This window comes from Actinia tenebrosa, unplaced genomic scaffold (assembly GCF_029948245.1).
Source record: "Actinia tenebrosa isolate PJP-AT-01 unplaced genomic scaffold, QUT_ActTen_1.0 PGA_scaffold17__23_contigs__length_9995812, whole genome shotgun sequence".
Lineage (NCBI taxonomy): Eukaryota > Metazoa > Cnidaria > Anthozoa > Actiniaria > Actiniidae > Actinia > Actinia tenebrosa.
This window is the reverse complement of record NW_028292577.1, coordinates 2,034,621-2,060,984: the sequence shown is the minus strand read 5'-3', so window position 1 is coordinate 2,060,984 and position 26,364 is coordinate 2,034,621. Positions and strand designations below refer to the sequence as shown.

General features: G+C 39.7%; 2 protein-coding genes across 2 annotated transcripts; both read right to left on the bottom strand.

Moving 5' to 3' along the window:
• Window positions 1-7,476: 7,476 nt before the first annotated feature.
• LOC116299519 (neurexin-4-like) lies at window positions 7,477-13,676 on the bottom strand. Its single transcript, XM_031708179.2, has 4 exons — window positions 13,250-13,676; window positions 10,026-10,342; window positions 9,676-9,887; window positions 7,477-8,659 (listed from the first exon to the last, which is right to left on the bottom strand). Exons 1-4 carry the CDS (start codon window positions 13,611-13,613, stop codon window positions 8,587-8,589), a joined length of 966 nt encoding a protein of 321 aa, XP_031564039.1. The 5' UTR covers window positions 13,614-13,676; the 3' UTR covers window positions 7,477-8,586.
• Window positions 13,677-16,243: 2,567 nt separating this feature from the next.
• LOC116299524 (solute carrier family 53 member 1) lies at window positions 16,244-25,803 on the bottom strand. Its single transcript, XM_031708193.2, has 10 exons — window positions 25,501-25,803; window positions 23,494-23,574; window positions 22,667-22,751; window positions 21,772-21,956; window positions 20,933-21,112; window positions 19,873-20,014; window positions 18,354-18,548; window positions 17,632-17,792; window positions 16,693-16,826; window positions 16,244-16,490 (listed from the first exon to the last, which is right to left on the bottom strand). Exons 1-10 carry the CDS (start codon window positions 25,606-25,608, stop codon window positions 16,358-16,360), a joined length of 1,404 nt encoding a protein of 467 aa, XP_031564053.1. The 5' UTR covers window positions 25,609-25,803; the 3' UTR covers window positions 16,244-16,357.
• Between the last annotated feature and the right edge of the window lie 561 nt (window positions 25,804-26,364).

Genomic DNA, 26,364 nt, shown 5'->3' with positions numbered 1-26,364 from the left:
TTCCCGGAGCTGTATTCCATGCCAGCGCTACGGGCCAGCTCTTCGCTGTACACCGTTTCGTACTGTAGCTCTAAGTTGGTAATAGAGTATGGGGTTGTTGTGGTAAGTGCAGTGCTTAGCCCACCAATGATGTTATTAGCATCTGCTAAAGTTACTTCAAACTGTAGCTCGGATAACTGTCTTGGGTAATACGCGCCGTGATTCGTAATCACTTCAAAGTCCAGTGGTATGACATACTTGCTACCATAGGCGGTCTTTATTCGCTTTGCGTCTGCCACTGCGGTTTCTCCGCTGCCGTCAGTAGGTTGCGTTTTCGTAGGTGTGCGGACCTTACGTAGAATGACACTACCAATTCCTTGTTCTATCCTTTGCGCGCGGTCAAAGGCTGTCAACCATAAGTCTTTGTACGTGGTATACAGATCGTACCTATTTAAGTCCAGCAAGGATTCCCCGGCGAACTTTACGCGCATCTTAGAAACGATGTTGCGACCCACGTTGTTAACGATAATCCTTTCATCTGTGGGGCTTGACTGCACCGCTAGGTCGAACCTTAACGCTAAGGTGCCAGGAACTAAGACTAGGTTATCCGTTAGGCGGGGCACGCCTACGTACAGGGTTTCCCCTGGCTTTGCGCTAGAAGGTGTGAATGTGACCCGGTGAAAGGTGCGTTCTGCTTTCAGTCCGCCAACCTGCTTAGGTAATACGTTGGGATTTAACTTTGAGCTTATCATATATAATGGAAGTAGAAGGAACGGATTTTGACCCCCTTACTGAAGAAGGTCAAGTAGACATTAACGACGACGAATTCGACGCATGGACTAAAGGCGCGGATACCGACCCCCTGGTTTACGACGCAGCCTTAGAGAATAAGTATGGCAGCAGATGGGAACGCGCCAAGGCAACCTTAAGAGACATGTGGAAATCGAAAAAGCCTAACGAACCCATTCCTGAGTACTTGGAGCTTCAAAACATAGACGAGCCGGAAGCAGCCGCGCGGGAAACCGTAGAGTGGGCAAAGCAGGAGCTAGAGCTGCGCTACACCCACCTTGATGCTGACGAGGTAAGGCTCACAGAACGCGGAAACAAAGTCCTAATAAGCGTCCAAGACCTGAGATTTCCCGACAAAGACCGCTGGACGAAACCGCAACCCCTCTTTGATGAGAATGGCGACGTTAGGGGCGACGTCTTGAGATTAAAAGGCTTTCAGCAGGCTACTAGAAGCATGCTAGAAAGGTTGAGAGCCCTAACCGAAAGGGTTGAAATTGAAAAGCGTGCCGAGGAGCTGCAAAGGGAGTTAGAAAAAAGAGACGCAGAGTACGCAAAGCAAAGTCAACTACTCGCTGATGCTGAAAAGAAGTCCGCCCATCAAGATGAAAGAATGAAAGAAATGAGAAACCAGTTGGATAAAACCCTGCGCGAAAGAGATAAAGCACAAAGGGACTTAGAAGAAGCTCAAAGCTCTGGCACCTCAACGGAAGCGCTGCGGGAAACGCTGGAAGAAAGGGAGGAAGAATACATGAAGCAAAACCAGCGGCTCGCCGACGCACATAGGAGGGAAGTCGAATACAAAAACCAAGAAATAAGTGAGCTGGTAGAACAAAGAACCAAAATTCGTCGCGAAAGAAACCAAACCCAAAGGGCTCTTAACCTTGCCCTGCAGGAGTTGGACTTAACAAGAGACGACGCTAAGGACCTACAAACTACCATAGCTGGCTCTTTGGTGGAAAGGCGGCGGTTGGTTGCCGAAATTAACACCAAGGAAGAACAAATCCGGCAAAGAGATCAGGCCATCGAAGACCTGGAGGGGCAAATAGAGCGGCAGCAAGAAGTAATCGAGGACCAAACTCGTTCCGAGGAAGAAAGGGAAGCAGCTCAAAAGGAAGTAGATACGCTCGAAATACGCCTTGCGGAATTATGGGCGCAAAAGGAAAACCTGGAAAAAGAGCTGGGGCTTACCACCAAGGAAAAGGTAAAAAGAGCTCTGGTGAAGTATGGTATTCCGCTGGCATTTGCGGTTGCTATTAGCACCGTAGTAGGAGTTATCCTATCCACGCTTAAGGCTACAGGCGCGGGCGTAAAGAAATTAGGCAATGGGCTGACGGACTTGGGAAAAAAGATGGCAGCCGGTCTTCCTGGGCTGCTTGGTTCGGTTGTTTCCTTGGCACTTAGGGCCGGCGGCGAACTGTTGAAGTTCGTGGGTAACAACATTTGGATCTTGGTCGTTGCTATTGGAGTGGTACTCCTGAAGAAGATGAAGGCTTAATCTTATCCGAGTATTTTACTGGCGGCTTATCATCATCGTCAGACGCCCGAGGTGTTCTCGACTGGGGATAAGTAAAGATAGTATTCGCACCGCCTTGATAATGCGGAACTAGGGGTATAGCAGTCATAGTAGAAATGGGCTTATGACTCCAAGTAGCATCCGTCGGAGGAGTGTTGGATCCTGAATAAATAGCATTTATCAAAGCGTAAATAGTAAATTTAGTTGACGTACCGGTATTAATCTGAAGCTTTGCGTATTGACAATTAGCTATCATGTGAAAAGTTATCGGTATTAAGTCTTCTGCACTCCAAACATGCTCATTCGAAAAATGAGCTGAAGTCCTTTTATTTACTTTCGCTCTATAAGGTAGCAACGGATGGTTATTCTCATCTACGATCCTAAACCCAATACCGCATTCATCTGCCGAGCTAATGCTAATAGTGCATATGATTAATCCTAAGCCTCCAACCTTCACCCACAATCCGGTGTTAAGCCAACCATCGGCGGGTCCATACCCCTCTTCCCTTAGGTAATGTAAAAACCAATCTTCTCTCACATGTGGGTTCATATATTTCAGCAAACATAGTTTGCTTCTACAGACTCATTACCGTAATAGTGCTAATGGTTGCGTGGTTATATTTTTCATCTCTCTGATTTTCTATGCTATTTACCGTAACCTTTCCCGTATCGTCTACTCTTATCTGCAGCTTTACCTTCCCATGGCAATCAGCAACCATGTGAAAAGTCCAAACCGATAAATTTTCGGCGCTGCCGGGGTTGGGCTCTACGGAAAAATGTACGGGCTCCCTGTTGTTTGTCTTATTTCTCATAGGCTGCAATACGCCATTCTCATCTAGAAACCTGAAGCCGACGTTGGCATGGCTGCTCGTACCAATGCAAATACTACAAAGGATTAACTTCTTTCCCGAGTAGTTCAAATTCACGGACATGCCCGTGACATCAACCCAAGAGCTCTGGTTGTATTTTTTCTCGCCTGTGTAAGTCGTATAAACACAATCTACTCCAGCTACGTAGGGGTTGTTCATCGCCATATATAATAGGCCCAGACCAATGCCCGCAACTACTATACCGGCTTTTAATAAGTCATGGTCATATTCCTCAGGTATCGCAGGCATAACCTTCTTTGATGGTTTCTTAACTACGGGTAGCTTCGTTTCGTGTGACTTTTTTGGCTTCTCTACGAAGTGAGGAATGTTCCTAAGAGTGTCAGAGTTCACGTCGTTCACCCCAAACTTCATATTCTTAGTAGCTCGTTGAAGTTTGTTGTTGTATCCTACTACAGAACCAGTATTTATAGATAAATTACTAGGCATTAACCAACAACCCGGGGCTACTGCATAGTCCAACCTCGCCTTAGAATTTTGTATAGCTAGTTGGTAACGCTGTACGCCCTTGCTAATGTCGCCCTCCAAGATCGAACTTTCGAATAGAATCAAAGCTTCGGCTCGCGTTTCTTCTGCGGCGCCGGTATTTCCAATTATACTCGATCGGGTATTTACCTGAGCTCCCAAAATGGAATACACGTAAGCTTCTATGCTGCGGTTCAAACGGGCAAGGCCGGCTTTGGTTAACCCTTTACCTTCTGGGGGTATAAAGTTAAAGTATTGCTTCGTTTGCTCGTCGTTGGTAATTTTGATAATCAGTGGATTAGCCCCGGCATACTTACCGCCCTCGTCTTTGAACAAAGGCCCATCCCTGACTTCCTTAGTAGTTTTGGTATTTGGTTCGAAGAAGGTGCTGCTGTCGTAGGTTTCTTTGTGATACCCAGTGTCCCACTGCAACCGCAGCGTATGCACTTCCTTATCGCTTAGCTCGTGCCCACCAATCCCCCAATAAGCCCAAACGTGTCCCAGCCCATTGTTAGCGCCCGTAGTGCATCGGAAATCCTTCCCTACAACACCAAACTCCTTACAAAGTCTATCATAAGCCGGCACGCTGTATTTGTTATCTCTTGGATAGAACGCAGCATCTCCTGGTAATGCTGTAACACCCATCTCATGCAGTATTCTTCTAACCGTGAAGTGAAAATGAAACATAAATATTGAATTCTTCATCAAGTTTGCACTTACACCACAGCCGCTAGTGGCACACCAAACCGCAAAGTTTAGTTGCTGCGGCCAATAACGCATGTTAGGACCACTTAACCATTCATGAGATTCCTTGGCGGTGGTATGAATAATGGGCACGTTTTTGAAGATATCTCGCACCTTTAACGGAAAGGAATGCTTGTTAGAGATCCGCATGTTCAGCGTTAGGTCCAAGCTTGGGTGTTTATCAAATGAAACTGCGGGTATCGGATAAGTACTGGTACCCAGCAATAATTCCTTTGACCAACCGGGTTCAACATGCGTTGGCGCTGGCGTTGGCTTATGCATTGGCGAATTCTTCAGTTGATTGTCTATCTGATCGACCAGCGTAGGTTTCAAATCCTCATTGCTGTACATCCTAGAGTCGTTATAGTAAATACCATCGGGTCTTCTTTCGAACTTACTGGGGTCTGCATGCGGGAACATCTTCCTAAATGCTCTCCAGTTCCAGTAATCCCTGTTGTCATGATGTGGCTGCTCCTCTATGTTATTCCCAAAAGCGTCGTACATTAGTATATAATGGATGTTATACCATCAGCGCCTCCACTTTATCCTGAACTTCCTAAGGAACCTAACAAATTAAGCGCTGAAAACTTTCGTCTGAATAAAGCAAATTTAATCCTGGCTTACTTGGAAGGGCAGACAAAACACTACGAAAAAGTCCGAAAAAAGTACGTAAGAGCCCGTAGCACGCTACATAAGATTGCGATAACTTCAGGATCCATTTCTGTTGTGTTAACGGGCTCCGGCGTTGCTACTTCGCTTACTGGACCGGGAATAATTGTTGGAGTTCCTTTGGCCGGCGTTGGGGCAGCCTGTGGTATTATTTCTGCTGTTGCTACGGGTATTATGAAACAGTTGTCAAGCAAAATATCCAAGCATGACACGACAATAGCTCTGTCAAGGGCTAAAGTAAATACGATCACTGACCTTGTCTCAAAGGCTTTGCGTGACAGAAAGATAGACGACGTAGAATTCTCGCTTATCTTAGCCGAAGAGGAAAAGTACGAGAAATTAAAGACGGACATAAGGAACAAAAAAACAGTCGTAAAAGATCTTTCCGAGGAATCTCGCAAAAAGATCTACCAGGAGGCAAAAGAAGAGCTTCAAAGAAAGCTTGCTCAGTAAACATCTGCTTTGAAAAGAGCGTGACGGGATTTCGTTTACATATCGAACGACAGTCTGGAAATTACGCGTAATCTTATGCCATAAGATTTATACCATAATACACGGCATGACCTTATTTAGTAAATTATTACGCGTAATATAAATTATTTAGCGAATTATTACGCGTAATATAAATTATTTGCATGACCTTATTTGGCGAATTATTACGCGTAATTTCTCATCTTATGCCATAAGATTCACTATCTTCTTGGAATCCATCCCAAGAGGGGGTGGTTGGGGTCGATTTCGTGAAATATTTCGTAGATTACGTCAGGGTAATAAGGAATATCCTTATCCAGCCGACAAAACATCCACTCGGCTTTTGTCATATCAGAAACCTCAGGAATAGACTTACCGGTAATTTCAGACAAAAGATAGGGAATAGCTTTGTAATATTTCCCTAGTTTTAATTTTTTCAGCGTTTTCCGTAGACTTTGTGGGGTTGGCTCTTCTAAGTGGTCTATGATTTTCTTCCTTACTTCGTTGTTTAAATATACCGGTCGATAACCTTGGATATGACTCATCCAGTCTCTAAAGTATTTTATTCTCTTATAAGGTGTTTTCTTACGACCTCCATTAGCGTAATATTGCTCTCTGGTAGCATTTGGTACGGCATTACGAATATTCTTACCACACTCGTAACACTGTGCTGACGTGTCGTCTTCTATTTGCATTTTCTTACCACAACACCACAAACCCTTGGGCTTGGGTATGTTAACTTTGGATCTTAGGCAAATTATACAGAAGTCATTGGCGAACTTTTTACATTCATGCATATATAAGACAAATATTCCTAACATTCGCGCAACATATAACAGAACACGGGTAATTCCCGCGGGGACGCTAGTGCGTAAACACAGGTAATTCCCGGGCGATTCCAAATGGTGACCGCGAGTCCCCCTTACTGCCTACGGGTTTGGTACGGGTAAGGTGGACAAATCGGATATTTGCCTAAAAGTCCGTAGAGTTGGCTCAGATAATTCCCAAGGGGGCCGCCGTTACGTGGGGGCAGGTAATCCCCGGCGTATTCCGAACAGCAGTCGCGAATCCCCCTTACTGCTGCTGAGATTACCGACATCTTCCCGCGTCGTTTTCTCCCCTTATGTTTCAAACCGCTGACACATGTATTTCAATAATTTATGTGACGTCAACAAAAAAAAGATAGTAAATAACTCATATTGGTGACGTCAACTATTCAAAAGTTTGACTAAATGCACCCTAACAGAGAGTTTGTATTATGTAGGGCGGATCCAGGGTTGGTAAAAGGGGCAGGGTGACTAGTCTTCGAATTCCTGGTAAAACCTTTGTAATAGTAACCCCCTCCCCCTTTCCCCTTCTAAAATTTCCTGGATCCGCTCCTGAGGTTAATGCTGATGTAACTAAAGTTATTGTATTGTATTGTATGTCTATGCGTCCGTCTCCGCCGCGCGCGCACCAATAAAAGTGCCTGGGTCCGGCTAGGTACTCTGGACTAGTATCTTATTGCCTTAAAAACAACCCTAGAGGACCTGAAAGAGGCACTGACGTACTTTCTCGGGGTGGATCTAGGATTTTTAGTATGGGGGAACACAAAATAAAGAAGATGATCTTTTGACATAGAGGCTTTGCACCATCACGTGATGGCAGCCATGACAGGAGGCAGGAACAATTGATTCTGGTCTAATCTAATTTACATAAAAAAGGATTCAATTTTCCAGGGGGAAAAGACTCTATTGTTATGCCCCGTCATGGCTGCCATCATGTGATGGTGCAAAGCCTCTGTACTAACCAAGTAATTGCAAGCTAGAAAGCGGGTTTCGCGGGGACCCTGTAAATCCGCCATTGCCTTTGGTAGTCCTTTTAGATTTGTGACACTGTAAGAGGTGCCAAATTTAAGAGGTACGACGAGGTACGACGAGCATCCCCACCCTATTCTTTAACTTGACACTTGTTCAACAGTTGGTTTTCATGGTTTTTAATTACTGTATCTGTGCTGTACATCTATGCATGATGGTTGCAACACATTATCAATTTATTGAGGAACTAGTGAAAAAGCACATCTTCGATAATTGCAAACAAAGGAGGTTTTTAAGTCATTCAATTAATCCAAGCTAACCTAGGTTTTTCAAGTCTGTGAGCAGGTAGACTTTTTAAACCTTTCTACGTACTTCAGTTTTATCTGATAAACGAGTCAGAATCTTATTGAATCTATCTACAATAAATTGTATGTAACCTTATGAAAAGGAAAAATACAAGTGAATAACCTTATGAAAGATAATCACAATCGTGTACACTAGCTGTTATCGTGTAATATCTGAGAACAGGTAGTAAAATACACTAGGAATCTAACTTACCGGTAATTTCTTTTTCCTTATGCTGAAAGATAATTAAAATTTTGTCCATAGCGGTCATGCATGGTGCAACATCTGAGAACAGTAAGTAAAAAATACAGTATGTGTCTAACATCGGTAATTTCTTTCTGCGTTTAATTAACAAGTGTTCAGTAGATCAGATGAACTAAGCGTTCTTTTCCATTCAAACTACGCGTTATTTCCCGCTTTCAAATTAAACAGTTGTCAATGGTTAGCGTGCTTATATCCAGTTCTGGATGCACGCCGGAGGCTGCTAAGCACGAATGAAGCGTAAGAGTCGCACGAGGCGCAGCAACTCTTGCTTCTTGAGTGCTTAAGCAACCTCCCAAGTGCATTCAGAACTGGATATAAGCATAACTAACGCATTGATCAAAAAAATATTTGTTAATAAAATGCACGCTCGCGCACGCTAAACCAATCAGAGCGCGCGTTAAATCGTGGCTATGTTATAATAATTATTATTTTCTTTAGCTTTTTAGGAAAAAAAACACACTCGTTTTCAAATAACTATAGCTAGCTCATGGCGCGGAACATTTGCCAATTTGCCCGATAATGTCATAGCAACATAACTATTAATCGTAAAATGGTTCTAATTCATTAAAGGAGTTCTTGATGGATGGAATAATAAGTCGTATGAGTGGAAAAGATAACCGCTATGGCTAAACTGGTGTTGTTTTCTATAAGCACCGCTTGTTTTTTATGCTTGTCCGTAACATTTCAGCTTTCCAAGGGTATGGTAACCCTTTTCGCTTGGGGTCACGTCACCAAACCTAGGATGCAAAGGGGAAAAAATCCTTTTATTATTCGCCATTTTGAAGTTAAGGAAAAAGCGGGTGGAGTTGGCATGGCAGTGCACTGTATTTCAGTTACCTTTTTCCTATAATGAGCATTATGAGCTAATTATAAAGCGTCGCCCTCCTACTACGGCGCATGCAGTAAAACCGTGAAATAAAAACAAAGTTGATACTGTCAAATAGAGTGCTCACACTACATCCGTGAAACAAATACTAATTTTTAGCACTAAATAGTGATAATTAAACAATAGAAAACAAAGAATTCTGTATGAAATAGTACTAATTAGTACTATTTAATGTTCACGGTTTTAGTGCGTGCACTCTAGTAGTTATTTAGTGACTAATAGTTGCTTTCACCCAGCTAGAGCATTCACTGCACAAAGACAAATACAAGAGACCATTTGTCTTTTTTGTGCAAAGAATGTTCTGGTTGAGTGATACGAACTATCAGTCACTAAATAGCTACTATTTGTCGGGTATCAATTTCGGTTTTACTTCATGGTTTTACTGCATGCGCCCTAATGTTGAGCTGCCCCTTTTCATTTCTGGTGTTCATTTTGACACATCTTCTATTTTCAAGGGATTGGGGTCAGTGATCTGTTATTGCAAAAGGACTCAGTGTTGCAAGAACGTTTTCATATAAAAATGAAAATAACAAATGACAAATAGGAATAATTTTACTTTTTTAAACAAACCTTATTATTATTATTATTATCATTATTATTATTATTATTATTATTATTATTATTATTATTATTATTATTATTATTATTATTATAGTGTGGTTATTTCACTGTTTTGACGGTAGAGACCGACATTTTTCGATTATCTTGCAAAAGATGATATATACTAATACAGATATTATTTTCATTTTTGGACGCTTTTTTCAATTTGACGTAAACTTATTTTGGATTATAAAATAATCAAAGTTTTTGCATATCATTGCATAGTTCGACAAAAGCAAAACAAAAGAGAAATGTAAGACTAAAAACCTCAGCATCGTGATTGGCAGGTCATCCTTGTAGCTCAAAAGCCCAAAATCTTCATGCCACTCCATTGTGTTTATATTGCAGTTACACTTGCGCCTGCCACCAGTACAGTTTTCCGCCACACCGCATGCGCACTTTCCACTGTTAGGAGGAGCACCACCCCAGTAATTCAGTCGACTCCCGTCACGTGACACGAGCCAGGCATGGGATGAAATGTAAAGGGAATCAATAAATATAAAATACTGTCAACCATGACAATATAGAAAACAAAACATTTACTCGTCGTACTTGACCATGCAATCATCTCAACATCTCTCTACGCTCTAAAATAATTAATACTATTAGGTACTTATCATTGAACCATAGCACTCATATTTGATGTACTGTTCGCAGTGGGTTGAGACTTTTGTCAGTGCTCCCAGCTGTGCAATGACGTCAGATATTCCATCATAATTTACGTCACGTCCGTAACATCCTGGCTTTTCACATCCGGAAACAAAATTTCGATTCTCGCTGTCGTGACTCACGACTGTCACGCCAACACCATCTTTGTCACGCATGTCACAGAATACTTGGAATGTGTCCGCATTTCCACTTGCATCTGGGTTGATAGTGTAGTTTCTGGTTTCGTCGTATCCAAGAGATTTGGCGTGACTACAGGAACGTGGAACTGGTAAAAAAGATGATCTTTTAACTAGATGTCGTTCAATTATAAAACTTTAGTTGAATTGAATTGACTGATCGATAGTGGCATTCAGTCACATATGCCAAAACATGTTTTGCTATAAATAAATCGGTCTTCGTAATATTGAGCATTTTAATCGAATCTTATTCTATTGACCCGCACCATCTAAAGCACAATTTTATAACCTTTTACAGGAAATAGTGGTTGGAAAGGTTTAAGGATATATATCTATATATGATGAAGAGGCCTTTCCCCTTCCAAAGCGGGATACCTGTGCCTTCAATTCTTTTTATGTTTATAGCATAGTAATAATATTAGTATTTATTATATAATTACCAATGAAATATCTATTTTTATTATATAATTACCAATGAAATATCTATTTTTTTCTACTTCGAAAAATTGATATCTTCACACGTGAAAATAACATGTTATTTTCACGTGTGAAGATAACACCATTGCGATGGCTATTCAAAAATACACGGAAAGAATTGCCTGAAAAAACCAAAACATACTTCATTGATAATCATATAATAAATAGAATATTACATGGCCGCTTGGAGATACGAATTTTATCTTCTCGTGTTGAAAATCTCTAACTCGTTCGCTACGCTCACTCGTGAGAGATCTTTTCAACACTCGAAGATAAAATTCGTATCTCCGCGCGCCCATGTAATATCCTCTATATATGATCTTTTTTGTGATGGGGATCATTTCTAGTGATACAACTCAGGGAATGTTTATGTGTCGCCGGGACTGACAAAAGTATGTAGGCTTATAACACATGTTTCAGCTGAATTATTAGCCTGCAAAGCAAGTGCAGGCGTTCTGGTGAGTTTGGGGAAAAACCGGTTTTTGGGGAACTTTGGAAATTTGGAACGAGCGAGAATTGAAACCGAGCAAAAAAGAAGCGAATGGGGGAGGTGGCAGGCTTCTTTCTCCCCCTCCCCCACCTTCCCTTTTTTGCTAGGTCCCATTTTTCTCGCGGGCACATAGTCGAAACAGGAACCCCAAAACGCCGAATCTTCCTCACACCCATCACAAGGACACCTGCTCTGTAGTGCAGCAGACTACTGAATTATCAACTGTGTATTTCAAATCCAATGAATACCTCAGAGGATAATTATATCCTTTCCCAGAATACCTTTCTTCTCATGTTCTATTTTCTATATATATTTTGAACCTGACTAGGATTTTACAATTGAGTGCATATACACCATGAGGAGGCAAATATGTCGGGTCTATTACCGAGTTTGAGGCTGTTTGGATGAATACTCCTAGTCCCGGGCCCAAAAACCATACATTCTCTCTCTCTTTTTTTACGATATTTTAAGCTGCCAATAGAGTCAGTATTTGCCCAAACGTTCTAAAATTCGATAAACTTAATCATGAACTTTAGTGTGATCTTTCATGTGATGGAGATGGATTTAATAATTAGAGTAATATTTCAACCCTCGTTCCCAGTCTCTTCCTATTTCCAGGAGACTAGACAGAGGGCGTTTTTCACGCGGCAGCCATCATGATGGTTTGAACAATACATCAGTCCACAAAGCGTAGCCTCGCGTTCAAGTGCTTGAGAATATACGACTTACACAACAACTCATAAGAATAATGGCTGCCGTGTGATAACGGTCTGTGATCTGGAGATATTATGACTACCCATGCAGTCCAAGCAAAGGGTAGCGGCTTCGTACAGTGACAAGTGATACAACATGCAATATTTCTATAATCAAATGCAATTCCTGATAGTCATTAATGTTTAACAACTTACATTTAAAAACTCATAGAAAGACTTATATAAATAATACTTGAAATGATTGTCTCTGACTTAAAATTTTTGAAACATCTTAAAGTGAGAGACGTAATATTTCAAGTATTATTATGAATCCCGACTTCAATCATAGTATTTTTAGACTTTTATAAAGTTCAACTATTAATTTTGCTTGGAAAAGCTAAAATTACAACATATTTTGAGAGATATGAAAAAATATTTTTTATTATATATTAATACAGTTAAGTATAATTCATTTCATTATCAATAATATATTATATATATTACGTATTATACACGTGTATATATTGTAGTTTTTTCTTGACTCCTAAAGGTATACTGACAACAGTTTATTATTCATTTATGACTGGATGATTTTCAGCCCCGTTCAATAAAGGCAATTAGAACTTCTAGTCTCTATATATTATACGGATATTATGCACTATGAAACTTCAATCTTAACCTAGTCGTGAAAATTTTGGTTTTAGACGAATCTTTTTGAAAAGTCTTACTGTAGTCTCGGTCCGCCCAAACTTAAACGCCCCGTCCACGTAACGTTTCCAAATTGTTTTTTCCCGTCCACACGTATCCATTTTCGAAGAGTTGCGCTTTCAAGGCCAATCCGCAATGGGAAAAAAATCCCTTTTCAAAAAGTCATAATTCCTTTTCAAATAGAACGCTTCTAAGAAATATTCCCATAAATTTTCCCAAGTGTGCCCATAATTCCTACAGTGCCGCCAGTGAGATTGTTCTTCGGTTTAGAAGGTTTATTTTACATTGAATTTCATTGTTGCAGCTTATTGCCGTGCGTTAATTTTTTTAGGGTTTCCGCGTAAAAATTTGATGGGTTATACATGTATATTTTGAGAAAAAAAACCTTGTTTTTAAGAGAGTAAAACTTAATAGTCATTGGCTAACAAACCTGTGGCCCTTGATCCATGATCGAAGGTGAATTTACGAGAGTATGACTTTTGTTGTTCCGTGTATCTGTCACTGAGTTTCAAGAGGCACTAGTCATTATCAGTCTGATTTTAGTTAATCGTTACTTCCATGCGTCACCCTCGTGAAATAAAGTCGCTTTTCTATTCTATACTATAATTCACTTTCTTATAATTACTTACCTGAAGGAACTGTGTAAAAATCATAAAGGTCAGTCTTGATCAGCGCGCTGTCACCATACTTTGTCACGTCAAAAAGCTCACAAACGTGATGACCCTCCTTATTTTCTTGGAGTCCAAAGTTGAACGACAAGCACCTTGGTTTGTGAGTGCACATCATTTGACAATCAAAAGTCGTGTAAACACTCGAAGACGTTATGTTCTGGGCGTCTATACAGGAGTTGGGTATGCGTTTAAAGTAGGAAGAAGACTGAGAGTGGATGCCATTAAATGGTAACTGCCAGTCTTGAGCGAAAAGTAGCTCAGAAATGTAGCACGTTATGAACAAAGTGTAAGAAATAATCCATAGTACGAGTGAGCCAGGCATTATGAGTTGACGTTTGGCTAAGCTATGGAATTGGGTAACTTTGGAATGACACTGGTTTTATAGACTCTCTCAGTCTCTAGTGTTAAACCATATTCCGTTCAAGTCTATCACAAACAACACCGTATGAGGTATGACTGACAAAAGAGCCCCATGCGATGCAAGACCAGAATGCATCTTGCAGATGATTCAGCTGAATCTCTAAATGAATTCAAGCCGTGAAATGTTTATTAATATACACAATGGTAACTAACTGTTAGCTAGCTAGCAGGTCTTTCTTTCTTTTTTATATGTTATTCTTTTTTAATTTATTTGGGTCTCATGTAGAGGCATGTAGTGCATATTACTAATAAGAAACCTAGGAAACTCTTCGGGTTTTGTTACGGAAAAAAATAAGAATGTACTGGATCAAGAAATAGTTAGAGAAAGGCAAATTATTTCTCACATACAACAACTATAATTTTTATGATGAAAAACATACCTTTTCAGCCTTGTTAAAACTTTGTATAAAAGATCCCATACTTTCTGACTAAGGGACTATTGGTCACTATCTACCGGAATTGAGGGGGGTCACATGGTTTATAGATAACTGAAGGGGTCAGCTTTACATTGACGGGTATCAAATGGGGTGGATTACTCAAGTATCAGAAAGTATCAACAAGTGGTAAGGGGGAAGAGGGTCAAAAATGGTAGTGCCTCTTTATGATGTGCCAACAAAAATTCCAATGTTGTCGTACAAAGTTTTTAGCCCACCACCTTCGATCTCATGTGTTCGACTTTTGTACTTGAGTTTAGTAATACTTTGGTATATAATTATGGGTACAGAAACTGGGTTAAATGGGTATGGTTAAATGGTTAAATGGCAGTAGCAAAGTTATTTTTAATTACTGTACATAGATTTAGCCATGCAATACAACCCACTATTTCACCGAAAAACATTGTATTTGAACCCATAATGCACCCGATGTATCGAATTCATCTCACTTGCATAATTTTTGCAAAGTGCAGTATGTACTTTGACTCTTTTGATATATATACAAGTATATCAAAAGTATATCAAAAATTATGGAATATTCTCCCTGATATTTTTTTCAGAAAGCCCTAGTGATAGAGAACTCGGAAAAAATATTAGGTAACTCATATTTATAATTTTGGGTATTCTTTTGACAGAAATAATCTACTCTGTAAATTAGATTTTTATGACACGTCAATAAAGTATTTATTTATCGTTATAAGGTTAAATTCCTTCATAAAAAGATAGCGACATTTATCCGTCCAAGACTTTAGCTAAGGCATCTGCCAAAAGTGAAAGCATGCCATTGGTTGCCTATTAAAAATCATTTACAGATTCTTCTGTCCAGCAGTGACGCTTTGTAAAAGTCTTCGTTGGGATCTCTTGTGCTCTAGCAAAACCCAGAATAATGGAAGAATAGATAGAACTGAAAATCTTTCGGAACTCTTGTTAAGAGATGAACTGCTGTTCAGTACAAAGGATAGCTTTCTTTTAATAATTCTTTTCACTTGATTAACAGTGGATTCCACAGTGACTCGAGATTTCGTTGAAGTCTATAAGATAGTCTCGATATTACTTCTAAGTTACCATCGTCATTCACTTCGTGGATCAGTTCTATTATAATTGCTTTTATTTTGCAGCTCTCAAAAATGCTGGCCATGTAGCATGACGTGGCGTATATTAGGTGAATACCATCAGTGAATGTAGACCTGAACAGATCTACAACCATAATTCGAGGCTACTTTTGCATTTATTTATTCATTTATTTTTTGTTTTAATGATTTTATTACAAGTGACTTCGTTGGATGCTTGATCACTTAGGAAGACAGGATTCGCACCCGGCTACGCCTCGTACGACTCCGCTCGGGCCCTGGCTAAAAGAGAAAACGTGTTTCAAGAAACAGGTTTACCGCCTACGTGCCCCTGATGTTTCCAAGTTTAGCCACATGCAAAACATTGCTGCGTACAAAAACAACAAGTTTTGTTTTTAAGACGCGCTATAAGAATGTTTCTGCTGTGCGGCAGAAACATTCCATGCTTCCGAGACGCATGGAAACAATGTTTCCCGATGTTTCTTTGTTTAGCCACGCAAGTCGATATTCTAAAAGTTCGTTACGTAGCAACGCTCGCTCGATCTTTTCAAAACATTTGGACATGCGCATGCGCAAACCGGTTTTGAATAAACAGGTTTCCCGATTATTCCAATCTCGTACCCAGAGCCTGCGTATCTTCTGGCCTGCGGCGAAGAACGAGGACTCCATTTTTTGGCGCATGCGCAGTTTTCCGGAAGTGAAATATTATCAATGAAAATTATGCTTTCAAACACAGTTCTGTGTTTATTTTCGATCAAAATAAAAATTAGAAATCAGGAACATACTTTTTAATTTTTGGCAAGTCTTTTAGAACATGAACTATTATACCGCAAGTCCAAGAAATCCTGGTCTTAAAAAATGGATTATGCCAGAACCCTTGTTCTTCGCCGCAGGCCAGAAGAAACGCAGGGTCTGTGTACGAAATTGCGATTATTCCTGACATCTAAGAAAACATGTTTCGTCGTTTAGCCGGGGCTAAACAATCTGCCGCGTGCAACCAAAACTCGATGCAAGCACGCTAATCATGATGACAAATTAATTAAATATTTTATTAACAATTTTTCCATCTTTTTCTCCTCCTTCCTTTTTGTTCTTTTCTGCAATTCACTAATAATTCTGTTTTCATGAAAGTCATAGCTATTTCAATTTTGAGACCCGGTTTCTTCTTCTTCTTCTTCATATTCTTGTAATTCTTCAATGTTATGGTCAATAACAACGCATTTTGTCCGATGAATGTGTTCATTTTCGACACGAAAGAAGTTCCAAATAAACCTCCTGCAATAAGAAGTAAAAATTTAAATTCCAATTAAAAATTTTTTGATTTATCAAAATAATTGTTCTTTTCGTTTTCGAAAAGGTTCGTAATAGAACTAAAAGTGTGTGACAAACAAGCAAGCAAGCCAGCAAGCCAGCCAGCAAGCAAGCAAGCAAGAAAGCAAGCAAGAAAGCAAGCAAGCAAGCAAGATCTTCCACTTACCTAAACAATTCAACGACAGCTAAAAACCCCACTAAGACCTCTGAATTAAACAATCCTGCCTCACCAACTGATAGGGTTAGAATCCATGAAAACCTAAGCACGAGATCGCTGACCATACCAAAATAGTAGAAACTCTGCGGAAATAAAATAAACAACTTTGCTCTGAAGGAACATTCGTCATCATCTTTTGATTTTAAGCAAAAGTATAAGCGGGGAGCATTCATTTTTTAGGAGGAGGGTGGACCGAAGGAATCCAGGGGGCCCAAAGTTAGGGATTCCTGCGGCCCAACCCCCTCCTAAAAATGAATGCTCCCTATAATGGCAAAAATAATAAAAAATTAACAATTTTTAAATTTAAAAAAAATCTATTCAACTTTGATGGTGGTTTGAAGAATACTCCAACTCTTTGGTCTCTCTATATGCCCTCCTTTTACAGTTAAAGTTAGCTTCAAGTTGCAGTGAACGTGCTCGACGCTAAGGCTGGTCCTCTAATCTGGGACTGGTAAATCTTTGCTCCGGGCTAGTGAAAATCAGTACTCAGTAGTTGATAGACCTAGTGGGTTTTTTGGATTATAAATAATCTAAGGTAGTACATTACTATGCTGGGCTAGTGGATCAGTTATAGACTCACAAGCTTATTGCATAGTGTCTAAGAAAGTTACTGTCAAGCACTGCAGTTAGTTTAAGTTTTACAAGACGAGCGAGTTTTGTTCCATCAGCACCTAATGCAAGCCATCTATCTAGCTAGAGGTTGAGAAAAAACTGGGTAGAGTTGACGTTGCGGCGCTCTGAGAGATATTTTCCAAGATGGCGTCTATTTTGGCCTCTAAAACAGTCCCAACGGAAAAACACTACAATGTCAACCCGAACCAGTTTTTTCCTCAATCTCGGATGGTTAATATAAGAGTCAATACAAGCATTGCAAGACGTTTCACATACCTTATGTTTAAACATTCGTCTGGTCCGAAGTAAATTGTCTTCCCTTTGAAGTAATCCCCAGTCCATCTTAATGTCCCAAGTAAACGTATAACAAGTGCTAACAAATGCAGACACCACCCAGCCGAAGAAATAAAAGTCTAATTGTGTTGATCCAGTCTCCTCTGAAAAAAAATTATAAATACATTCTTTAACAATTTTAATATGTTAAGCGGGAAATTAGTCTCCCATCGCTCCCTCCCTCTCTCCCTCCCTCCCTCCCCCCGTGGACCGTAAGAGACAATAAAACGTCTTCGAGGTAGACTAGCGGGAAATACGCGCTCAAGGCGATTTGTCGGGCCAAGTCATCGGCCTGACACAATAGGGAAACAAATCGCAAATCGTGCTTGTAGTTTAGAGCCCCGATACAAGCCCAATCCGAGGAAATTGAATCTGCCCGATTCACAAAATGTTTAGCACTGTCATAGATATTTTAATATCTGCCCAATTTTTCACAAAGCAATGAAATCGGGTACTAAGCTAGCTACACACACGATTTGCTTCCCGATGCAGTCGGACGAAGAATGAGGTCCGACAAGTCGCAGCTGCCTGCAAACGGGCCTTCACGGGACCAATCAGGTCACGTCAGCCAAGAAAGTTTCTAAGTCACCCCTTTCACGTTTTCCTTGACTGCACTCACTTCAGGTATATTCTTTTTTTGGATGTTGTTGCTGTTTTGTACTAACCTTTTCGAGTGGTGACAATCGTGGAGAAAAACACAACAAAAAACGTAGTTGAATATTTGCCAGCGTTTGCTAAGTGTGGAAACTTTTGTTTGGTATCGTTGTATCGCCGTAAACTCTGTGAAAACCGCCACCAGGCCGGTAAGCAGGCTACAAGAGGTCGAATACCGTACAACTTACTGCCGCACCGTGCTCTATCTGTAAAGAATAGTCAGACATGATTATAGCAGCAACACTATACGACAACACTTCTACTATATAGTCGTCTTTCTGATTCAGTTATATAGATGCCATTTTCGATGATCGCAGACTCATTTATACATTTTAGTTTATTCATAAGTTAGCTATAGACCCCTTGCATGTAACGTCAAAGCAGCTCAATTTGTAGGACAAAAGAAAAGAAAATTTCAATCTCCTAAGAATTGGAAACCTATCGTTATGTCCTGCATGTGCTGCATGCAAGGGTTAATCCACATATACCATTAAAAGTCGTCCGTGGGATTTCAAATCATTGATATTGTTCAAGTTGTACATTTTTTACATTGCAGTTAACGCTTGTGAATCATTTGCTCTTGTAAACTAGGCTAAAAATGTAAGAAGTCTGTAGTCTGTAGTCAAGGATCACAGCCGCATTGACGCAACGAAAAGAGTGTATACCGGTTTGTATTTTTTTTTTTTTGGTTTTTTTTTTTTTTTGTTTTTGTTTTTTTCTTGTGAACTTTTCTTATTCTTCGTTTGCACATGACGTCATAGCCGCCATCTTGCATCAATTTAATAAAATCCTTGCCAATGAACTCTTTCATTATATCATCCAACATGGCCGCCATGACTTTTGTTCTTTCACTCCCCTGGGAATACTGGAAAACCATCAATACTGGCCAAAGCGTTTAATGGCTATCAATCCCATAAAATCGCAGCGTAGTGCCGTAGTGGTGCGAGCGCTCGCCTCTCATCAATGCGACCCGAGTTCGAATCCCGCCGGGATCTGTGTCGTATATGAGTAGAGTTGTTTGTTGGTTCTCTCCTGTGATACAAGGGTTTTCCGGGTTCTCTGGTTTTCCTCCCTCCGCAAAAATCAACTCCTAAATTCAACACGGAATTCCGGACGAACACGGAATGAGGGCCACAGGCTTGTTAGCCACTGGCTATTAAGTGCTACCCTCGTGAATAAAAAGACGATTGATTTTGTCCCTCTCACTCATTCTCGCCTTCTACGTCTTATGGGTTGCATTCCACTCCAGCTTCGAGTTCTCTCTCTTTGCTCAGCCTTAGTCTCGGTTGTGCGTTATAATATTCAGCTATTCAACCAAAACCCGTGACATTTTAATCAACTCGTATTGTTCCGTAGTGCGTACATTCCTTACTATACAATGGACCTAAATAGATGAAAAGAACACATCTGTACACAATCGAGGCTAAGACTGAGCAAAGGCGAACTCGAATTGGGAGTATTGCCTCATGTTGCTGGGCACCGGACCGTTTGGAAATAAGTGTATAACATGTCAATATACATAAGGTATACCTTGAACAGAATAGAAATCCAAGGCGTAGTAACACGCGATGTATTCCATGTCAAGAATTGCTACAACCAAACTATTTAACTGATCTGCCAACCAGAAATCCGCAAAACCAACCGGATGGAATGGTGTTGTCAGCACGCGCCACTAGAACAGAAACACAACATGGGCTGTTAGTTTGTAATGTTTTTGAACAAGACTGATTTCCTCTAGAGAAGTTTTATGACTGTGAAAAAGTCGGTGCCGTATGCGTGCCTTGCCGCGACCGTGTTGTTTCCTAGAATTTTGATTGGGGGTTTTTATCTAGCGCAATGTGATTGGTCTGACATTGGCGTGACCAGTCCGCGCCATGTTCCGAGCCGTGTTTCGGACATTTGTAAATTCTCAAGAGTAAATTCTCGTGCAATGTGATTGGTCTGGCGTATCCCTTGCTGTGTCATGACCGTGTTCGTGCCGTGAGCTTTTCACAGTCATACGAAAACTGCTCTATGAGGGAAACGTTCTTGCGTAGCACTGGAGGGTTTCGCCTGAACATTGGAATCAAAAGCTAAGGTGGGGAAAATTTCTTGCCCAATCATAATGCCTGGACATGCTACCATGATGACCATGCACGGCACCCCCGTATCTGGTGTTTTTCCATTGATACAGAATCTGTATTAATGTTATGCTATGTTGTCGTAAGAAAACAGATTTTGATTCAATGGACTACTTCGAAGATACAGCGGCCATCTTGGAACGCAAGGCATCATGGGTCTTTCAGGGGCAAACAAAGCCTTGTTACAGCAATAATGTCGATTGATACTAACAGCTCACCACAAGAGAATACAACAAAAGATGAATGAAGACGACACATCGATCACTTTCATCCATAAAAAAGAAAAGCATATGAAACTCTATATATCTTTCGTCATCTTTTTTGTTTTGTTTTGCCCCTGGCAAGACCGCCGTATCGTCGAATTAGTAGAGTCCATTTCACAAGTAGAACGCCGATTTCTATCATCTTGTCTAAAGTATGGCTGCCGTGAAAATTCATAGAATAAAGAGATAAAATAGGTTGTGACTTACCAGTGTTCGTATCAACCAAAACCTTGCGCTGCGATGAGAGACTTTCAGGGTATTCGCGAAGAAAATAATCAGAAAACACGTCAATGCCAAAGGATGGAAATATCTTGATACGCCGAATTGATGAGAGAAGATAAATAACACTACACTAATACCCCAGACAACTGCAAAGAATGTGGCTTTCTGGATAATAAATAAATAAAATCATAAAAATTATAATTGAGAATATGATTATTTACGTAATGATAAAAGAGTAAATCTTTGCTTTTAACTAACCCACTCTTTTGTCTTTTGATTGTTTCTTTCGTTTTCTTGCCCACCTTGTTCTAATTGGTTTCTTTTGTCTTATTCTCATTATATAAACACTCCTTTCTACCACCTCTCTCTCTTTTACTCCGACAAAGGACTAGCGTCCGAAACGTCAGTAAGTTTTTTCATCTTTTCACGGTGTAAAATTTACCTTTTTATCATTACTGTTTCATTAGAAACACAGACGCAGCTCACACTAGTTTTTAGCTAGTTATCTCTGATTATTTACGTTTCATCCACGTAAATGTAATTTTTGGTGCAGTGTTGGCAGATTTCGTATGCGTGGGATAGGATAATTCAAATTCACAGCCGTGTAGCCTTATTGTATAGTACCGTAGCTGTAACTACGTATACGGACACTTTCACTGGAAGAAACAAATTCTGCACAAAAAATTCGAGACTAACTCAGTCAGCAAAACAGAGCATGAAGTACGCGATATTCGAACAAATTCAATTCACCTAATTGGAGCGCGAGCCACCTAGCTGGCCTTCACTTTCAGATTTTTATATGAAACAGTTAATCGCATTTTTACCTCTAAAATTTGTATAGCACTAAGGTGTCCATGGTCGAGTTCAATAATCTTAGCATGGTTAATCCCTGCAGCTTTCCATCCACAGATGTTCATACCAAAGAGGAAGAACGACAGAATAAACATAAATAAGCCCCGGTACATTCGAAATGCTGGCTCCCACTGGATGTCTCGCTCTGACGTGATAGCTAGAAAATGAATACAGAGGGTAAAATGATCGTCATTAGAAATGGAAAGGAAACTATTAATAATGTCATGAAGTTTATGCATTCAGGCTGGCATTCGCTACAGAAAACGAAAAATGGGCCGTAGCGTTATTTTTCCCTCCTTCTCCCCCCCCCCGCAACATTACCGGCAATAAAGTAATGTTTTTTGCGAATTTTCTGTTTACCGCGCTGACCCGTATTCTTGAGGTGCAACCAATTAATTGAGCATCCGCAATGTTGGTTGATTTAACAGGACAAGCTAATTGGGGATGCTTTGTTGTCGTTACAAACGTGGCCGCTATGACGTAACATGATACAACCCAAGAACTCTGCAATGTCTGGGTAGATTTCCCTAATAGGCCCTTTGCAGTTAACGGTCACGTGTCTGTAGTGGTGAGCAAAATTTTTTATTTTATTTTAAATTGGTGATTCTTTTTAGCTACTTGTAAAGCACTGAATAAAACGATGTGTATCCAGTGTGTTACGAAATGAAGTTTTCTTAGCGATCTTTCGAAACAGGTTGCAGAAATTCTGTTTGCTCACCAGTATATTTCACCCATGGGAATCAAGATGTTTTTTCATTTGCTCTCAATGAATTAATCAGCACGTGATTACTGAGCTGCAAAGGGCCTATTCATCATGTACTTTCATAGCAGCGCACAATCTGCATCATATAACGTTGATAAAGATACCTGCTACAATCATAACTGTAAATAAGACGATGCACATCCCAACGAACAACCCAAGCCGAAATATCTGGTAAAAAGAGTGTTCTTTCTGAAGAAGAAAAAGAAAGTCACTTGGCAACTTGCATTTCAGGTTTTTAGGCCTTCCCCTGTAGAAAATATTCTTGCCTTTCATCGAAATTAACTATGCTTTCATTGATCTATATTTATTGGGTCCTTCATGCAACTCGCATTCAATACATACATCTATTTTTTAATCAGATTAAACGAAGATTCATTATCTCTCATGTCGTTATTATTCCATAAGATAGAAATTTTCGAAAGTATGCTGTGTTGATGCGTCGATGTGTCGTGTATCGATGTGCGGTTCACTATAAATACAATCAAAGATATTCTTAGAATCAATCTGTGTGATCTAATACAAACTATAATAGACTTACCGAATGTGTCCCTATCGAATCCAAAAGAAAAACTCAATAACAATCTCCCATATTCCTCTTAATAACTAAATTTCATAACTAAAGTTCACGTGCTGTGTTAACTATCTTAGTTCTATCGCAATAGTACCCAGTGTCTCTCGGACAACTCTTCTGGGCCTGGTGACCTGTCGCGTACATCCCCCTCCTTCCAGGTATCCCATTTAAAAGAACATTGGCAACCAAACACATCAGTTTAGAGATAGAATATTTAGATTTAGTCACCTGCTAGACCTTGGTAAAAAGCGGGTTACTGCGCTTTCTGGATAGATTAATGGCTTTTCACGCCATGCAAGCAAAGACATGGTACTAAAAGGACAGACACTCATAATATACTCGTAATATACATAATATTACCTTAGACCTATGTCCATCTTTTTCTGGTTTGACTTGTTTAACTGGATTTTTCTCATTATATCTTTCATGGATTTCCTCTTTCTGTAGATGGTTAAACAAATAACACGTTTACTTGAGGTGCAAGTAGTGGCATCCTGCTGGCTATCTAAATGCAGGTACTTCATGGATGACACAACCTTTGTATTCTTGGAGCAGACTTGCAAATATGACTGCAACACATATCTCGCTGCACATTTCATGGGTAACTGTAAGGGAACTGGTTACTATATATTAAAATAAAGTCAAAATTCCTTACTAACAGAAAGCATTGTTCGGAAATCGCTACTTAAGATCAAGAACGACATATACGCTAACCACACTTTCCGTAAGTAAAAAAAAAAAATTATTCAGTCAACTCCCTATTTTAGTTAAATAACATTTATTTCTCAATGACTGAATGGATTTCCTGTGTCGAAACGATCACGGAGCACGTGATTGATGGTCATCCAATTAAAATGCGCGGATACTTCAAGGTCACGGTGACGTGACGGCATATCTGTACAGGAAATGACTTTTCATTCATCCAAAATCTGCTAACTGAAAGGTTTTGGTTGCGCGTAGGTTTTGGTTGCGCGTTTTGGTAGAGCAGAGTAAATGAAAAATTTACACTCATTCAATGCATAATATCCAGACCCTATGAAGTGGAAGAGAATGAACGTGTAAGCCAGGACATTCGGTTCATTCACTGTTAGTATAAATGCATTGTCGTATTCGGGTTTTTTTTTTTCTTTTTTTTCTTTTTTTTCTTTTTTTTTTTTTTCGTTAAAAACTCGATCTGAAAAAAAAAATAGAAAAGGGATCCTGAAAGGGTGGGTAAAAGACTAGATTCAGTTTATATATTTTTGAGGCTAAAAAGTAGATTTGATATCACTGGGAAATATATCAGTGTGAATGGCAATTACAACTAGCCAAGTCAGTGGGATTCCTGCTATAAATTTCATCGTAGGGAAACATCGCTCTAAATCGAGCTAAGGGACTGACCATTAGATAGTTGGTGGGAGGGTTGCGTAAAACCCCCCAAAAATATCTAGCAAGCACTTAAACCTTAAAAAAAATATCGTGCAACCTCTTCTGTAGCCTCCTTCGCAGCCGTTCTTAGGGTCGTCACGGAAACGTTGCGTGACGACCCTAAGAACGGCTGCGAAGGAGGCTACCTCTTCTGCTAGAAGAAAATATCTAACAATACGCAAAAAAATAACGTACAAGGGTTGAGCCAAAAAAATAAATATGCAACCAAAATTCCTACAATGCATAAAAATCTATGCACAATTTACTTTTAAAAAATCTCGATGAACTCAGAAGAAGAAGGTCTTCTAGATATGTTTTTATAAAACTTGTCAGACCTCCCTTGAAGCCCCTTGAAGTCACACGTGCTAGAGTACAGGACCTTCAGTTTTTTGTCATCAAAGGAAAGCTATTTGTACGCGTAAAAAAAAGAAAGAAATTTCATGAAAATATGCTCAATGATAACATATGCTAATATAATAAATAAAAGATGCATGCCGGTTAAAGAAACGATTACAGGACATATTGTCATTTGAAACTGGTGATAAACCGTTAAAAGATTAAAAATTAAATTACAATTTAAGAATAAGAATAATAATCAAAAATGAAAATAGCTGAAAGATGTAGACTCTTCAACTAAACGCCGGACTCAACTAGAATAGAACAGACAATGAAAGACTAGAGTGTCCAGTCTTGCAAGGTAAGAGTCAATGGATTTTTATACGGTCAAGGTCATTGTGCAATCTAAGTAGCATAAGAAGTTTTTCTTGGTTAATTTACTGTACTGAACTATTTTAATAAAGCTTTCAACGTTGCATGATATTATTCACGCTATGATTTTGAATTATTCAATCAAACATATTGAACAATAGCTGTAAAGTCAAAAATGCAAATGAAGCAACGAAGAAATCTATTTTGAGCTCAATTTGAAACCCAAGATGTTGTATGGCAAACAACACTCACCACTTTAGTTTTCTTCTTCTTGTCTTCTTTAGAATACCTCAAATAAAGTCTTTTCTCTTTCCTGTCGTCCAAGGCATGGATTACTGTTAAGGTAGCGTTGAAATGCATAGCTGGTCGCACTAGAAATACACTGACTCAGCGGACTGCATTGATACTGAGAAGAGTGGATTAAGGGCAGAAGTTGAAGCCAAATGAACAATAGAGAAATTCAAGCTTCAGTCAACCACCCGGACCAAGCTTTCTTTAATTTCATCAAAATAACAGATAACTCCCGAGCAATGAGAAGATAACGAGTTGTTTGGATACAAAGGTCACTGCTGGAAAAATAAATATATTCAGTTCGGTACATTTAAATGATAAAAGAACTGTCAGGTGAGACATATTAAATTCACCGCTACGTGACAATGTCAGCGGCTTCTTTTCCGGCAGACCTCAGAGGAAACCCTTCTTGTTTTTTTATTTATTTATTTTTCATCAATCGAATGGACCAAAAAAATTATTTTAATCAACCGTTTCTGACGCTTTCCCAACTACCTAAACCTGAACTAGAGCTCGGACCAAGCTTGTTGGACTATAAAAAGCAAAATGTTGTTGAAACGCCGTAAAAAAACTACCCTGCGAGCAGAGGATTTTTTTAAAACTCTCTCCCATCTCCCAACGGTCGGGGAGAGGGTTGAGGGTTTAAAAAAATCCTCTGCTCGCAGGGTATAAATAAACAAAACTCGGTCACCATTTTGTGCCCATAAATATATAGAAATATAGAAGGATGATTCTATATTTGGCATGAGTTTTTCCTTGGATGTAGAATTACTGAACCAAAAATCTGTTTCACCTTCAGTCCTCTGCTCATTTTCAGGACAGAAT

Excerpts from the sequence above, each read along its gene's own strand:
- LOC116299519 (XM_031708179.2), bottom strand. The coding sequence starts at position 13,613 with ATGCCTGGCTCACTCGTACTATGGATTATTTCTTACACTTTGTTCATA. Across the intron at positions 10,343-13,249 it reads TTTTTACACAGTTCCTTCAG|TTCCACGTTCCTGTAGTCAC; the intron begins GTAAGTAATTAT and ends CTTTTTTACCAG. Across the intron at positions 9,888-10,025 it reads ATGAGTGCTATGGTTCAATG|ATTTCATCCCATGCCTGGCT; the intron begins ATAAGTACCTAA and ends GATTCCCTTTAC.
- LOC116299524 (XM_031708193.2), bottom strand. The coding sequence starts at position 25,608 with ATGCATTTCAACGCTACCTTAACAGTAATCCATGCCTTGGACGACAGG. Across the intron at positions 21,957-22,666 it reads TACAGTTATGATTGTAGCAG|CTATCACGTCAGAGCGAGAC; the intron begins GTATCTTTATCA and ends TTCATTTTCTAG. Across the intron at positions 21,113-21,771 it reads GTGCTATACAAATTTTAGAG|AAAGCCACATTCTTTGCAGT; the intron begins GTAAAAATGCGA and ends TTTATTATCCAG.